The following is an 18,265-nucleotide window of genomic DNA, read 5'->3' on the forward strand; positions in this document are numbered from 1 at the left end:
TGACTGTATTCTGTAAATAATCGAGTCTGGACCAGACAATCCAGTGATTGATATGATGAGCATCAATCCGAGCAACTGGGATAAGATGACATGCATCAACCAAGTCAGCGAGCCTGACCACCGAATCCAATTAGTCGCCTTACGACAAGCATAGTCGCCTTTTGCGACAAGCATGGGTTCCTGAAGACCTATTCTACCCCGGATCTTCACGGGTCCTACACACAACTGTAACATAGGGGTATGACAGTAGTTGCACTGAGCTGTTTTTGTGGGGCAGGGGCCTGAAGTATCCATACATTGCTGATGCCATCATCGGTTATTACTCTTGGGCCTATGGTCATCAGAACATGAAGTAGAGTAAATCCTGGTTACTTATCTTGACTCAAGCTACACCAGAAACACAGCATGAGCTTGTTTCACCACCTCATCTTATCCTTTCCTAAGAATCCTTTTAAAAACATGTTAATCCGGACAGACCAGTTTCAGTTGAAAACATCCGCATACACAGGTTCTTTCTTAGATGTTTGTAGATTATTTGTATATGTTAGTTGTCCAGAAAGTAGTGTTTCTCAGACAAGCAAGGCTAATGGGAGTTCAGTGTATTGTGTCTCCAACTGGTGACTGTCCACGAGATGGACCAGACATTATGGCTAATATTGAATCAATGATCTATGGGTAATATCACTCAATATACTGGTAAGCACCAAATGTTTCACGCAACTGACATTGATCTATAGAAAGAACGACAGGGCTCTATTACCACAAAACAAACATGGTCTCACTTCAAATGGGATGTCTGTGCAGTTTGAGGACCTAGTTCATTATGTTCTCTAACGCCGCTCTGTTCATCCCTTCTCATACTCGGCAAGGTTTCATTTCTGTGGACGAAATCAAAGTGTCGTGAAATTACCGTGGCACTCCCCAGATAGTATCACATCTGTGCTGGCAGCACGAGGGTCAGTTTAGACATCACGCCAGACAAAGGGCAGTGAAAGTGATAATGCTTTGGCAAGTATCTAACGTTGCTTCAGACTGAGTTGTCGAGATACTCGTTCCATTTAAAGGTTTTCTTCAATTACTACCAGGACAACTTCTGTAGGTTATTTATTTTTGGAACCCTCCTATTAAATATTAGGATTGATGGCTCAGAAACAGTTGGAAATGAGTCAGAAGTAAAAATGTTGTTATATTTCGGTTCACATTGCTGTGCAACTGATTTTTTCACTCCATACACAGCAAGCTTTAACATACAGCTTTCTTCTTTGGCACAACTTCATTAAATGTTGTGTCAAGTTTAGGTAAACTAAAGTCAAGCTGTCTCGGTACAATCTTCAATGAAGACTTGTTCACAACAATTTTATCCAAAGCCAATATATGACATTTTGGAGCAGCCCAAAGATACGTACTGATTTGCCAGTTTACTTCTTCATTTATAGTGGCAGCTGTGTGCAGGAGCAGACGTCATCATTCAAAGGGCTGTAACTCTTAGTTCCTTGTTTTTGTCTTTATCTGTACTTTTCGAATATTTCCAGTATAATTTCTTTTAGGAAGATAAGAATACACAAATTATATATACAAAGGTATTTTCATAGGCTCAGATAATAAGATCATGTCGTCTCTCAAATCTGACATGACAAGAAACATGGCACTATTTTTCAACATTATTAAATTGTATCATGATATATCAGTCTTGATAAAATCACATCTTTTAACTGATACATTACCTTCCTGTGTGAAAACCTGATGTCTCCATAGACGTAACACCATGTGAACCCTAATCAAGCTTGGAGTCAGTTTTGTAAAATGATTTGGCTGAATGTCTTTACAACCATGATTATGAAATTTGATTATAACAAAACTAACAAAACACACAGAACACACCTTCTGGATGTAGATGCCATGACAGGATCTATCATATCCCCACAACAATATAAAGGTGCCACCTTTATCATTTCCACCCGGAACAGGCCGATAAACTTTGTTTTTGAGATACAGAAATTAGATATTCTGGTCTGTATGTTTCACTCCATGTATCGAGAATTAGAAGCCGTGAGACTGATTTGTGAGTTCCTCTGACACAACCTCCTATTGAGGTGTTGTCAGAACTTCATGCAGAAAGGTAAAGTCTGTTAGTATATAGTTGTGATTTTTGAAAGCAAAATGATAAATTTTCATTGGTTACTGTAAATCTTGAAATTAACGTGCGCATGAATTAAATGTGAAAAATGTGAGTGGTCTTTGTTCGCATTAATGAAATATCGCATTTGTCTCCAAAATGACTACATGTATATCAATAAATTCTCTTCCATATGTGTATCACTTCTAAATACCATATCGATATCTAGATTTATATCGATAACAAGCACATAGCAATGTCATTTAAAGAATAGGAATTACACGATAGGCATCTTGTGAGTTATCACTGCTGGGGTCAAGACTTCTACCCACTCGTGTCAAACTAGGCATTATTGACCACTCCAATCAGTGAACAGTTGTTGGTTAATTATTTTATTGCCTTTGAACTTCCTTAATGCCAGTCAGCAGAATAAACGTATTGTTTTTAGGAAAACGCTGTTTATTGTTATTACACAAGTGTTTTACTCTGTGCTAATAAGCGGTTCTATTTGTTTGTTTGATTGGATTAAGGTAAAGATATGTATCATTCCACTGGGGATGGGGTGGGAGGAGTAGCATTGATTTTGAGTCGCATTTTTGGCTAGGGGCAGCAGTCGTATTAATTTGGAAACACATTTATTTCAAGATTTACGGTATTGGTTTGATGGCTTGGTAACAAGATCCATAAAGAATGCTTTAACACTTTCTTAAAAAGACACTCTCATTTGTAAGAAGCATGACATGATCCAAGTAACAGGAAAAACCGTCTTTTGTGCGCTTTTATTTAAAAATAACATGGCCAATTAAACTTGGCATACTAATTAAATCAGGAGAGCTGAATTAGTTTGTCTACTTGAAAGTGCCTATCAGACACTTGTCACTGAGTCATGTGACTGAACCTTCAAAATTAATAGAGAACACCAGGCTACTCATATGGTCCAAAGGCCAGAACAACTTCATTGTGAGGCCAGTCATCCAGAAACCTTTCACATTTCCTGCATTTTCTTTGAAACCACGAGCCCAATCAAGCTGGAAGTCTTCACTGGTGGGAACAAGTTTGTTCACTTCCTCTCCAACTTTAGAAAATTTGGATCTCTATGGCAACCACATTGATAAGGCTAATTGGGACTATTGGTTCTCCATTTGTGCAGATAATTTCATGAAATTTGACATGTTCCTCATATGTGGCAGGTTTCAAAAAGAAAGTTTTTCCCCTGAATGATTGTACCAGATTGTATTTATTGTGAACAAAAGTCCAAGGGACTATTTCTTTAAATCACAGCGCTGAGGTTATGAATAATTCACAGCAAAATATTTAATACTTTGTTGAAATGAAAACTACACAATAAAGATAAAAAAACAATCCTAGCATTTCATAATCTACATATCTGAGTTCCCAACAATGAGAATAAGGTTGACTAATAGGCATAGGACTAAGATGAACAATTGTGGTTTGAAAGTACAACATTGTCGTGAAGGCATCAGGCCATGACTTACCCATACTTATGATACTGAATGAAAATGAATATGGAATCACTTAGCAACATCCAGGATTCTTGTTGTTGACATGTGTCACAGAGTTACCTCTCTTGTCTTCCAGCCATGACTTTCTCTTTCTGAGTTATCCCCCTTATCTTACTGCACTCCGTTTAGCTACATGCAACTATGAGAGCTATCGTCCCTTGTTTTTCCACCCTTATGTTGGATAGATGCCATTTTCAAGTCTTTCTGCCCTCCTGTTGCCTGTCAGAGTTATTCCCAAATCTTCCAGCCCTCCTGTCAGTCATATGTCTCTTTCAGAGTTATCCATCTTGCCATGCAGCCCTCTTGTTGGTCATATGTGTCTATCAGTGTTATTCCCCTTGTCTTCTAGCCGTCCTGTTGGCAATGTCTCTATCAGAGTTATCCCCTTTGCCTTGCATCTCTCATTTTTGACATGTCTTTATCAGAGTTATTCCCCTTATATTCCAGGCTTGATATTTCTATCAGAGTTATCACCCTTGTCTTCCAGCCTTCCTGTTGACCATATTTCTATCAGAGTTATCCCCCTTGTCTTCCAGCCGTTCTGTTGGCCATGTCTCTCTCAGAGTAATCCCCTTTCTGTTCCTGCTGCAGTGATAGCCATGTCTTTATAAGAATTATCCCCCTTGTGTTCCAGCCGTCCTGTTGGTCATGTCTCTATTAGAGTTATCCTCCATGTGTCCAGCCGTCCTGTTGGCCATATGTCTCTCTCAGAGTTATCCCCCTTGTGTTCCAGCCGTCCTGTTGGCCATATGTCTCTCTCAGAGTTATCCCCCTTGTGTTCCAGCCGTCCTGTTGGCCATATGTGTGGTGGTGCTGTTCAACTTCCACATCCTCAGCTCATCCAGCAATGCCACCTCAGAATCCAATGACCCTCTGAACTCTGGCCTGGTCCCGATCATCAACCAGCTGAACGGCGTCCCGCTCCAGCGCCGCCTGACAAATGTGCAGGAGAACCTCGCCTTCATTCCCAGGAACATCCACCTCCTGGACCTGAAGCAGAGCCTGGTGGTGCCAGACTTCAAATGTGTGTTGTCTCAGACTGATCCCAGCTTCCCAATCTGTGTGTATCCCCCTGAGCAGGACAAGTTCATCTCCGGGGCGCTGCTGCACAGTGGTGTGTGGGAGCCCTACATCACCAAGGTCTTCAAGAAGGCTCTGCAGAAACACCCCAATGCTGTGGTACTGGATGTGGGGGCAAACATAGGTGAGTGAGTGAGTGAGTGAGTGAGTGAGTGAGAGTGAATCCGGGATTCATACCCATACTATCACTACTTAATATAGTACTATCACTACTTAATATAGTAAGTTTATTAAAAGACACCTACATATATATATTCTCAAAAACATATTACTATTATTACATCCTCCATGGGAGAAAGGTTTCATTACAATAATTCTGTAAATCAAACTATTTGTCATAATACAATTTCATGGTAAGGTGAATTGAAATCCTTCTAGGGCCTAAACGGCGGCTTGGGTTGTATATTCCTCAGGAGCTGATAGTGTAATTCCAGTTCAGATTGCTGTAAGCCGTGAGCTGCGGTGGGGTCCTACAGTCAAGAGATGACCCTACAGTGCGGCTCTCGGCTCGACTGATCTGTGAATCCCAGGATCCACTGATACATAGTAAATACCATGTTGTGTGCTTTTATTAATATTTATCATATAAATCAGTAATGCTTTGTTCCTCCCAGGTTACTACAGTTTCCTGGCTGCGAAGATGGGCCACATGGTGGTTGCGATTGAACCAGCTGAGGAGAACGTGTGGCGGTTTCACAAAGGCGCCCAACTTGGTCGCCTCACTGATGTCATCTACCTGCTTCAAAACGCCATGTCTGACAAACATCAAAACATCACACTGATCACCAACAAGGACAATCAGGGTGGAATCCGAGTCACTGAGGGCGCTGATCAAGGGGAGACAATTGGCACAGTTACCATGGACGACCTCCTGTATTTAATGAGACCGGCAGAAGTTATCATAAAAATTGACATCGGTAATCTCTCTGAATTATGCTCGCTTTGCCTTGTTTTAATTATATTGATGTTGGTCTTTTTGATTTACAAAATCATAAACCATTTTTTACATGCCAAGTAATCATCTAGCTCTCACCTAGTGTAACAACTAATCTCCTGATTCATTACTCAGTCACCTATCCTCAAGTTCATAAACTTTCTGACCTAAACCTAAGTGGTGACATAGAGGGGTTGGAGTACGTCCCCAGCAACCTATGCTAGGCGGAATAAGGTGACCAAATAGATCGGGTGCTCAGACTCGGTGGCTTGATTGACCAGTGTCATCCTACCCCGAAGGTGTACAAAATTACCCTACTTTTAGCATTTTGCAGGCCCAGGCAGAGAAAACAAAGAATAGAATGTGATAATAGTTCTTGTTGTGATTAGCTTAGATCTGATAAGATCTGAGGCCAAGAGACCAATTTGAGCCAGATCCATCACTTGGGTCTTACAAAAATAGAAAAACATAATAAGTTACCTCCTTTTAAACTCTTCATAAAAAAGAGGTATTCTATACTTTCAGAGGGCTATGAGTGCAAAGCGATGGCCAAGTCTGCCCAACTGTTCCAGCAGGTTCATGTGCCTTACATCTTCATGGAATGGCAGCAGATGTTCAAACGACGCATGTCCGAAACTGCCTGCCCACCATACGCCATGCAACAGCTCACGGACATGCTCACACAGCGGGGGTACAGTGCACACGAAGTTCGGACAGGCATCACGATGAGTCCAGAGGAGAGCACAATCAGGTGGAGAGTTGGAGACATCTACTGGAGACATCAGACACAACCACTGCTGTTCCCGCCACTTTGAGGAGCAGCCATATTGGAGCGTCTGCTCCTGTCTGATTCTTGATGGTCACCAAGGGGCACTGTTGGTGTTTTGAGGTTTAGAGCTGGGTCCTTGGATGTCAAGTCCACTGATTTGTATTCAGAGGTTATTGCTGGACCTATGGTTCTTTGATTTGAGAGAAGATCAAACAGAACGAAAGTTGTATTGACCTCCCACAGGTGGCTATAATGGCCTGTGCTGACAGCTTCATAACAGCTATTTGCATGAATGAGGAAACGTAATGTTCAAATTTCTAAGCTTGAACAGGTGCACAGAACAATCGTATGGAGGCCTTTTGATTTAGCAATCTGATTTACAGATTATTTACACCCAAATCACAAAGCACCGTTAGTGTTGTCAGACAAAATGAGATTAACATGAAATATTGAAAACATAAAAAAATATTCTTGGTCAGCATGATCATATGAAATCTTTCTTTTTTTTTTAAATAAACATTTTGGGTAAATACCATTTCGTTTAACCCACTTTGAACGTGCTAAATTTTTAATCATTACTGAAATAAGTTAATTTAGTCCTCTCAAAATTTGGAATTTATTTTTGGATTATTTACCATGTTACCAAACTGGCAAGTGTAATACTTCAACATAGAAGCAATATTTCATTATACAGTACATATATATAGGCATGCATGTGATATGTGTAAACACCAATGTACATGAAGTACCATCTGAGAAGAAGCATCTCTTTGCACATATGCTTGGATACTTTGTCTCGTATGAGAATTCCATTTGACAAAACAAATTACATGCCTTCATCAATTTAGTTAGCACAAATGTATTTTTGACTCATAAACACTGCTCCAGCTTCAGCTGTCAGAGATGCTGATCATGGTAGGCGTGTACTTCTGGATTTCCTAGGGTAGTTTTTTTTCAAGTGATCATAAACACTTGACAATATTTATTTTTTAAATCATCAGCATACTGGATAAGATTGTTACTGCTTCATGGGATCTTTAACTGATATAAGTGAATGTAACAACTTTTTGATTAAGATTGGTTTAGTACCATTTTTATATTGTTGTTAATATAATTATATTTTGTGCAACCTATAAATCATTTTACATTATGGTTTAAAATATAAAATAGTAAGGGGCTCAGAGAATGTCTTAATTTTCAAACTGATATTGATGAAATATAGATTTGCCAATGCATTGTTGACTTGCTTGGGTATTTTTTTACTTTCTGGATATCACAAACTCGTGCAGTGAAGCCACAGCTGATACAGCATGCATTTGTGCTCATGCTCTCAATCATTGGTTTGTCTGAGCCAGGTTTGATCATCTGTACAGTCTGCTGGGATAAGTATGTAATATTTCTGGATAATATAAAAATCATTCACTAATCCACTTGAAATAATTGTCTTTGTAACAACATGAAAATAAAGTTTTAATAAAGTTTTAAAGTGGATATTTTCAGTTTGACCATGTTGACATACCTATCCTGTTTCTTGTACAGACGGCATTAGTTTCCAGGAATAGCTTCCTGTGAGATCTGTACGACGTATTGCTGTCACCTGACCATACAAATTGATTATCATGTTTATGGATCTGCAAATTCCGAAGTTTGCGAAAGTTTGAAAAAATATTTTCCTATTTATTTCTTATTTCATTATTTAGCTTCTTGGCATGACAGAAAATCCATAAACTGATCTGGGTTTTTGAAGACATGTCTAGCACTGGAATTTTTCTCCTTGGTTATTGTGACATATTTGTTGTATGGACTGGTAATTTGAAGAGAGACATTATCACTCATGAATGAAGCAATATATTTCATGTTCTTTATTCTGCATGTTGGCCCTTGTGTCCAATAATAAATAAAACATTAAATATCCCCAGTCACAAGAAGGACTGATTGAACGTAAAAGTGAAAAGGTAAATTCTAATTTGCAGATAAAAGATTCCATTTTTCTTTCACCTTCTAAAACCTATTATTTCATGAACAAACATTTGTCACTGCAAATACTATTATTCAGAAATGACTCCTTGGAACAAAAGTGTTAGTTTTAGTTTACATTTGCAACCTTGAGCCCGGAAGCCTGACAATGGTTTCTTCCACATCCCGGAAACATTGCTTGAACAGAACATTATAACCAACAAAATAATGTATTTTTTTTCAAATGACTCCTCCTTTAGCATGTTTAAATCACAAGATATTTTTCTTGGGAACCTTTTCACAATATTTTAACAATTTGTGTAACTGCCACGTTTCTGATGTATGGACTGGTAATATGAAGAGAGACATTATCACTCATGAATGAAGCAATATATTTCATGTTCTTTATTCTGCATGTAGGCCCTTGATAAATAATACATCATATATCCCCAGTCACGAGAAGGACTGATTGAACGTAAAACAGCAAGAACACAAATTATCCTGGAATGACAAAGGGAATACTTTTCTTGTATGAACTTATGATTAGGGCTGGCACGAGTAAAAATTTACCATCTGGGTACCCACCCCCATAGTACCCGAGTTACCCGTCCCAGCCATACTTATGATAACAGCTACCTTGTAAAAAAGAAGGAAATCTAACGTGTGTTATAAATAGACAATGCCTTTCAGAAAGTGGTCAAATGTAACGTATATTGGGATTACACTTTGTTAGTGAAACTGGTACACATTCCCGCAATGTTTTGGGTTGAGTCCCACGAGGGCCACAAAGTCAGCAACCTTTACTAAGAAAGTGTAATGACAAATAAAACATGTTACATTTGACCATCTGCCACGACTGTCTTTTCAAGCTTTCGGCCATGGGTTTAGTGCTAATTTACACATATCCGAGGGGTGCACAAAGTATGTGATCTAGACTACCAGTTGTCGGTCTTCCATGTTGTGACTGTTGTGACTGCTGAGTCTGTATGTTGGCAATTAGGTGCCTCACTCTGAGAGTGTGGGGTCAAATCACGGATATATAAACTCTGACCACTTTCTAAAAGGTATTGTCTATTCAAAGAATGAAATCATTCTCATTTTACATCTACAAATATCAAATATGAACCAGCTTCATGCTTTATTGATTTAAATCAGCCTTTTCAATATTCAGATTATGTGAAGAAAATCAAAATTTCCACACAACTCCAGTGACATGATGCACCACACTTACCTCCCTTACCCATGACAGGATAAGCTTGTCATTCTGCCCCAGATTTGCCGCATTATGACCCATGGTCTGTCAATAATATTACTGAAGCGATAATGAATATTTATGTGTTGTTTCACTATTATATGTCTGTTTATACTCCCAATTGGTAAGGGTATATTCTGCCCTGCAATATTATCAACAGAGAGCTCTATGTTAAACGCACAATGTAGTTAAATGCATATCTTGAGTTGATATCATATTCTACATGACAGTTGTCCTGGCTCATGAATCCTTAGCAGCCAATTCCTCATAAAATGAGGAAGGTCAAAGATTTACTTTTTCTTTCACCTTCTAAAATCTCTGAGGAAAACAAAATTTCAGATACTTTGGATTTCTTTCTTTGACGATTATGACAAATAGCCTTGTGAAATTTCATGTAAGGTACTTCATGAACAAACATTTGTCACTGCAAATACTATTATTCAGAAAAGACACCTGGAACAAATGTGTTAGTTTTACTTTACATTTGCAACCTTGAGCCCGGAAGCCTGACAATGGTTTCTTCCACATCCCAGAAACAAGCTTCAACAGAACATTATAACCAACAAAATAATTTATTTTTTCTCAAACGACTCCTCCTTTGTGTCACAAGATATTTTTCTTGGGATTCTTATGTACCTTCCCTAAGTTTTGCAAACTTCAAAACCTAAGTGACGTCTTTGATTGAAAATATGCTGATGCTGAATATGTGCTGAACACATGCTGAACGCATGCTGACTGCATGATGAACACATGATGAACACATGATGAACAAATATTTGTTTGTATTCTGGCTTAAGCCTTTTAATTCAAGGTTATTTAGAAAATATTTTTTATTTAGGCATCATCTTGCATACTGACAGCCCACAATGTAGAATAAGTTGTCATCTCACAGTACCAGTTGTACACAAGCAGTATATTGCCTGCATGTGTGCAATAGTTAAGTGCCTTAGTAATCCATCTTTCTTTTTTTGCAGTTTGTCGTTTATGCGTTACCTCTTTGTTTCTCAGTTTATAACTTTGTGTTGTTTAAGTTGGTTAGAACTCAGTTTGCATTGTGAAACAATTGTTTTCTTGTCAAGTTCTATATACTGACTAGTTTGTTACGATTTGTAAATTAGATCCAATATGTGTACAGTTTATCAGTAAATTCATGATTAAAAAATCTAAATTTGTCATTGTTGTCATTTGATGATTGAGTCGGGATCGTCCGACTCTGAAGCAATATATCACCTCGTTCATCTGGTTCTTCTTCAAGTATATATAGGGAGAAGAGACGTCATATCAGTCATATATAGAGGATATTATATGAGTGTTCATGTCATACTATGTTTACCACACTCGTGCCTAAATTCCGGTATTTCCCAGAGTGAGAGGCACGAGTGTTGTAAACATAGTATGACATGAACATGAATTTAATGTTCTATTTATTACCAAAGATGTCTACAGACAGAGACAAATTTTAGTGTTAGCCTATAAGGACAGCAAGATGCAGAGAAAGCACAATTTGTCGAATGACGTCAGCTATAACGTCTTTTCTTGTGTGACGTCTTTCCAACATCACGTCACAATAAGATTCGAATGACATCACAATGCCATCCGGGTAACGGAAACAATACACTGTTGTCTTGTGACATGTTATGACCCTAGGGCACATATGATTTTTATGCCCTCGTAGTATCACCAGTATACTGCAATACGTTTTTCAAATGATATGCATTGCAAAAAATTTTCTGTGTTCCAGAATATTGGGGAAAACAAATTCAACAATTTTCATTAATATTTGTATTGATCATAAGATCAACATAACATAATGTATCCCTTGGTGATTTATGATTTATGATACATGTTCGTATAGTCTATAACACAATATACAAACATCATATCATAACAGCATGTATTGACACAAAACCATATGTCAAACCTACACCACATTGATTATGCCTGTAGATGCCATCAGAAAAAAGTGTTTCGAATTAATCTTCATTTACTGTAAAATACCTTTTAATATTTGTTTGTTTGTTTGTTGTTTAACACTGCATTCAGCAATATTAGAAATAGGGGCTCTTATTAGAATATAATTTTGATGAAAGAGTTGAAAGATCGTAAATTTTGTGGTTATGCTGACAGCCTGAAATGATACAAAAGAAAATTCGGTACGTTTATACACGACAGATATATGTTTCCAGAATTTAATTGCCCGTATAAGGGTGCATATAACCCACGAGTGCTTATTATACAAGAATAAATAAGTCTTGTGTACATTGATCTATCAGGAGGGTGCTAATTGGGATTGTTCACTAACTAATATTAGCAAATATCTCCGTGGGTGCTTCTTAGAGAGGGCGCATATTACGCCGAATCTGGTATGATGTAAAGTTTGGTCAAAGAAACCCTTAGAAATAATTTTGGTTTTGCACATGTCTTGCATCCAATAATATGTCCAATATACAGTCATATGTGTTCAATTATACAGAATACCGAGAGTCCCCATGTGTTTGAATAACATCTGGAATATACTTATGATATATGGGGAAAATATATGTGAATCATTACGCAACGAGTTGACAATTCTTTTAACTATGCCCGTTTGTGCTCAGACGGAATCCAGTCACAAAAATGTCCACGAGTGGGTCACGAGTCGCTACTCGGCACAGAATAACATGAGCTTGTCACGAATGACTCTGAGTGATACCGCGAGCTCCTCAGCAAACATTGAACTGCATGGATGACACTCACTGCCACAAGTACTCACCTTCTTTGGTCCCAGTTCCAGGGCCATCACCTTGGTGAGCATGTCAACAGCACCTTTAGATGAGCAGTACACAGTATGGTTCTGCAGTGCCACCTGGGATGCCACGCTCGACACATTGACAATTGCACCTCCCTTGCCACTGTCTACCATTCCCTTAGCAAACACCTGAAATTATCAACCACAATTACACTGAAAACTATCCTGGGACAGTCAAAATAGGATGTTTACTCTGTTACACCAAGTCTCTGCATAAAGATCTGATAAACCTTGACCGTCCAATCTCACTGAAGGAGGGGTGGGTTCTGAAGCCAATCAGATGTCAGCTTTCTAAATTCGAATCAGCTGCTTTTCCTTACCAGCACGTTTGGAAAGTTTAATACAGAAAACCACCTCAGCTTCAATAGCATACCTTCAAGGGAGTAGGTGCCGTGACACTCAGAAACAAGAAAGGGTACAAAATATCCACAACGTAACAGTGTGGCCTTTATTATTTGCATTCAGAACTGTTTGTTTTCAAAATACAGCAATCAGTTATGCTACCCTAAAATGCTTTGTCCAATTGTACCACGAGTCTAGAAGTAAAAAAGGTGATTGGCTGATTCAAAGGTTAACCTGACACAACCTCCTATGGAGGGTTGATCAGATCAAATTGGAGTAAAAGATCTGATTGGATAAGGATTCTGCTCGGACAATATCGTTGAATGGTGCTAGAATCACACATAATGAAGTAAACATGGTTTCATGGAACTTCAGTAAGACAGAAGATTCTTAAGTCAAAAGAATACAAAGAATACAAAAAGATCCAAATCATTTCCCAACAACAAACTGTTGTAAAGCTAAATTGTTTGATAGGCATTACTTAGAAGTTGATGGATGACAAGATAGACACAATTTTTTATGGATAACAACTTCTTTAATACTGTAAAAGGCGACGTTTCGGTATAGATCCTTATACCGTTGTCCTTGCTTGACAACGGTATAAGGATCTATACCGAAACGTCGCCTTTTACAGTATTAAAGAAGTTGTTATCCATAAAAAATTGTGTCTATCTTGTTGTAAAGCTATTAGCATTTCACAAATACTATAAGAGATAACACAAAGGTAAGTAGACAAAAGCAGTAATCATGGTAACTGATCTAAAAACAGCAACATAAAACATTTAATTCCTTGGCTGGAATATTATGAGTTCTGCTCTGGAAATCAAATTTATTATCTAGATATTAGTTTAGGTCATCTTTTTCTTACAGAAATGGAAAATAGTTTATGAAATTGTTTTTGTTAGTACTCTTTGAAAATAACACTTATTCAGTTTGGATATTGGTATGTTTCATCTTCTTTCAAACAGATAAGTCCCAGATTGCTAAAATAAACATTTTCAAATGAGATGTTTGCAAGTTATTGTGGTGTCTGCAAACCTTGAATTTAATCAAGACAACTTGGTAAGACCCAACAATTATCCAGTTGTACAGTGACCACTAATTTTAGTGCTAGGCACATACACAGCCTAGATACAGCAAATGGACGGGAGCCAAAGACAGTTTGTAATATCAGTCAGTTCGGTATAAGCGTGTTCGTTATAAACATAGTTTACTGTACATGTGAAAGTGTAACAGTTGCCTTGGAATGAATGGTGCAACCATGTTTAATAACCCCAAAGGCGACCTTGATATATATGCCATTAAAGATTTTTGTGGTAGAATTTGTAAAGAACCATGCAAATATAAATCTCATGACCTTGACCTTTGATCTCATAGCATGTGACAAAACTATTCCCTCAGTCAATGTCATATAATTCCATTGTAGGATATCCACTTATGTCAGTGATCTTTGTACCATATTCAAAAGAATGCATTGTATTACTGCAAGGGTGACCTTGACCTTTGAAATAAAGGTGATACGATAGAATTAAAGAAACACATACAAGTAAAGGTTCCATGACTGTAGAGGAAACCATGTCCCAGAAACTGACAATGATATATCCATGTTTACAAAAACCTGAACTCTGATCTTGACCTTTGATTAATCTTTACCAAATCTGGGCCAATCCTAGAGAAGGTATATATCAAGATTATATACTTTTTGAGGAACTGTAATGTCAAACATTTTCGCGGTTATTTTGTACCTTGACATCTGACCTTTTCTTGAACATTGGCCGAAAGAACTTCGAAAGGGCAATTCGAAAGAAATCCATGGAAGAATAATACCTAATGTCAACAATCTTTGTGTCATAGTTTTTAGAAAAATCACTTGGTCAATTTCCAACAAGACCTAAATCAGTCCCGTTTCACAGGGAAGCTAATAACAACAGACACCACTTTCATGTTAAAGGTTTCTATGCCAGAAACCAAAAGATAATACATATTACATGTTTCATCTTATTGATTATTTAACATCATATAAAGCTGTTGCAGTATGCAACATTTTGCTGTGGACATATTGAAAATCAGATTTAAACCTCCTTTAAACTGACCTATCATAATTGACTGGAATATGCAAACCAAGTTTCAGCTTAATTGGTCCAGCAGTTTCTCGGGAGATGTTCAAAACCTGTCACCACCGCTGACGGACAAACAGGCTGGTATATCAGGTCAGCAAAACGGTACATTTGCAAGAATGTCACTAGTCTTGCTGCTCTAATAACCACTGCCACAAACAAAGTAATATATACAAATTGCAAGTGACTCGTGGCATTTGATTGGCTAACCAAGCATAAACTGAAAGAATTACTGGGGCAGATCACACCGAGTGGCAGTCTACCTTGTCCTGATTGGCTGATAATAGGGTGGGTGGAGTGCATTATTGGAATGAATGATGTCACAGAGTTTGTATCGTCTACAGCTTTTTGTTAATGAATAAATACACATTTGGGAATTTATCATTGTTCACATGTTTACTAATAATAAGCGTATAGTTGACAAAGTCATCTATATCCCCCGCCCATTTTAACACGTTATGGTCCCAAACCAGGTAACTGACCCAACATTTCTCTTAGTCCATGTCAAAATAACTGCAATGGAAATTCTAAAATAAACATTTCTAAAATTCCTTAATATCAAATGGCACTAGTTCAGTATGCGCTTTATATATAGACATGCAATGTTTGGCAAGGAAATATTTAACAGTTTATTTGTTATACTCCCTAAGTAAACAATCCTATATTAAAACTTAAATCCAACTTGTTGGCATGGAAACATAAACAATAAAAATTTATAAAAGTGCTATATATCAAAAGGCACCAGTTCAGTATGTGCCTGGTAGACATGCAAAGTTTTGTAAGAAAGTATTTAACGGTAGATCCTAAGTCCAACTTATTGCCATGGAAACGTGAAAAATAAAAATTTCTAAAATTCCTAAATAGCAAGAGGCACCAGTCCAGTATGTGTCTGGTAAACATGCAAAGTTTTTGTTGGAAAGTATTGAATGGTTTATGACTTATGCTCCGGAAACAAACTCTACCCTATAGAACCTAAGTCCAACTTGTTGCAATGGAAACGTAAAAAATGAAAATTTATAAAATTCCTAAATAGCTAAAGGCACCAGTTCAGTATGTGCCTAGTAGACATGCAAAGTTTTGTAAGAAAGTATTTAACAGTTTTTGAGTTATGCTCCGGAAACGAACAGCACCCTTATAGAACCTCTAAGTCCAACTTGTTGCCATGGAAACATAAAAAATAAAAATTTATAAAATTCCTAAATAGCAAAAGGCACCAGTTCAGCATGAGTCTGATAGACATGCAAAGTTTCGTAGAGAAATATCTAACGGTTTCTGAGTTATGCTCCTGAAACAATTTCAGGACGCACACATGCACACACACACACGCACGCACACACGGGCGGAACCCATTTCTATATCCCCCACCACCTTCGTTGGGGCAGGGGATAATAACTGACTCAAGTATGCTTTTGTGTTTACATGTTTTAAGATTATACTTCCATAAACGCAAAAATTACTGAAGTCAATACATAAATATATTTGATCCATCAAGAACTATGTAGGAACACCTACCTGGGATACATTGATGACTGACTTGATGTTGACATCATACACACTAGAACAGAAGGCCAGCATTCATATACATTGACATGACAAACACAAGTAACACGTCCAGCATGGGCAAACTTAAGAAATAAACAACTTGTGGTAATTGTTTATTGTACATTAAAACACAGCAGAGAGAATAAACCATGAGGGGCGCACACAGAGTGGTTTATTCTCCTGGTTGTGTGTTTTGGTACAATGACCACGGGTCGTTCGTTTCTTATATGAGATATCACCATTTTGCCCCACCTCTTTTATAATGTTAATAATATGTAAAAGCTTTTACAAAATATTGACCTGTATCTAAATATTGATGACTCCCTTGGATACAATCCGATCTCATCAATGTCGGACAATTCTTTTTTATGAACAAGGGGTTAAGTTTGATATTTCCTGGATATTCTCAAAATTTTCATGTCGATTATCTGTACATGATCTCCCATTATCAATCGTCATATCTCTCCCACTTTTGAAAGAGATCGTTCAGCCATTGCGTTCATCTGCATTGCCCAGCTACATCTATGGGGAACAACTCACTAGACACTTCCCTCTAAAAAATAACGTCGTCCAATTAAGACATCATCAAGTTGCGAGCGCATGTTCGAATCTCCAGAAATGACGTCATGATTCTTCATTGTTCTTTGTAATCGCGTAGCTATCATTCTAAGCTTTTTAAGATTGTTCTAAGCTGATGTCAGAGAGTAGGAAGTATGGTGAGGCTATTTTATGTGCCGTGAAAGTTGATGCTTGTGTATAGTTAAATTAGTACAGAAGAATGGAACATTGACAACTTTGAAACATATTGATTGTTGGTCACTTTGTTAATCTCTGTAATGGAGTGAATGAAAATTTATCTTCACATCAGCAATATTGCAGCCATAAAGTGAGTCTGTCATGGAGTACTGTAGCTCATTCTGTGAGTATGTAAACATACTGAAAACTGATACAAGAAGATAAAGGTTGTCTGAATGTTGATGATGAGAAGTAAGATGAACAATTATCTGTATTGAACAAATGAAACTTAAGGGAACACAATATATTCTAATTGCATGGGAAGGATCACAAAACATTTGACTGGGATAAACCTCTTATTTCATGACACAACAAGGAAATTACTTCATATATGCAAATGTAAAAATAAAATTTTAATCTCAGGCAGAATATACACAGATACAAATAAAAAAACACTTGGAGTAACTTTAACCTTTTGCAAGCACCCTCAGCTCCAACAAGCCTCTTCAGGCTGTACATTAAAACAAATAATGCATTGCTGTGTTTGTCATGCTTGGAGCTATAAGCCAGAAGGGAAGGGTCAAAGCAAGTTATCTCCATCTTCCCGAGGCAAGAGAGTTAACTGACTATAAAAGTCCAGTTACCACCCTTGCCGAACTAGGCTGGTATTATGGAGTTACATTTTGGCTGGGCTAACGAGTCTATGCATAGTCCAATCAAAATCGCTCACTGAAATCGAAATCTGGTTTGTAAAATGTCCTGCAGATTTCTGTCGATTGCAGGATTTGCAAAGCATGTGCACCGCCAACTCGTTGTCAACAGATATTTTCCAAGTCTTTTTATGTTTTTAATCAAGGTGCTCACGTGATTTGATGCACTTCGCTATGTAAGACCTGTTTTATCACAATATAGATCTTGATTATCAATCAGATCGTTTTGACTGGGCGCCACAATTTTGTTTGAAACAAATGCAAGTGATACGAGAGGTGGAATCTGATTGGTCCATAGGAGAGGCTTAGAAGGAACATAACTCGTAATAACCACTGGTGGCGCTACGGTCGAGCCCAGGAATTCCAGCCTAGTATGGCATGGGTGGAAACTGGACTTTTAT

The 18,265-nt window shown here is 37.8% G+C and overlaps 2 protein-coding genes across 2 annotated transcripts in view; one reads left to right on the forward strand and one right to left on the reverse strand.

The window, feature by feature from the left end:
- The window catches only part of LOC139469575 (uncharacterized), a 45,266-nt gene extending 36,647 nt beyond the window's left edge, over positions 1–8,619 (forward strand). The window contains exons 2-4 of the mRNA XM_071251774.1: positions 4,424–4,843; positions 5,334–5,636; positions 6,179–8,619. Coding sequence (XP_071107875.1) covers positions 4,424–4,843; positions 5,334–5,636; positions 6,179–6,468 — 1,013 coding nt within the window. The 3' untranslated portion in view covers positions 6,469–8,619. The remainder of the gene's footprint in view (positions 1–4,423; positions 4,844–5,333; positions 5,637–6,178) is intronic.
- LOC139469576 (L-xylulose reductase-like) overlaps positions 1–18,265 on the reverse strand; it is an 88,484-nt gene that overhangs the window by 68,311 nt on the left and 1,908 nt on the right. Inside the window, exons 4-5 of the mRNA XM_071251775.1 lie at positions 16,390–16,432; positions 12,383–12,547 (exon numbers count right to left, since the gene is read on the reverse strand). Of these exons, the coding sequence (XP_071107876.1) occupies positions 12,383–12,547; positions 16,390–16,432 (208 nt within the window). The remainder of the gene's footprint in view (positions 1–12,382; positions 12,548–16,389; positions 16,433–18,265) is intronic.

Source organism: Haliotis cracherodii, unplaced genomic scaffold (assembly GCF_022045235.1).
Source record: "Haliotis cracherodii isolate W230 unplaced genomic scaffold, xgHalCrac1.p SCAF_2, whole genome shotgun sequence".
Classification (NCBI taxonomy): Eukaryota; Metazoa; Mollusca; class Gastropoda; order Lepetellida; family Haliotidae; genus Haliotis; species Haliotis cracherodii.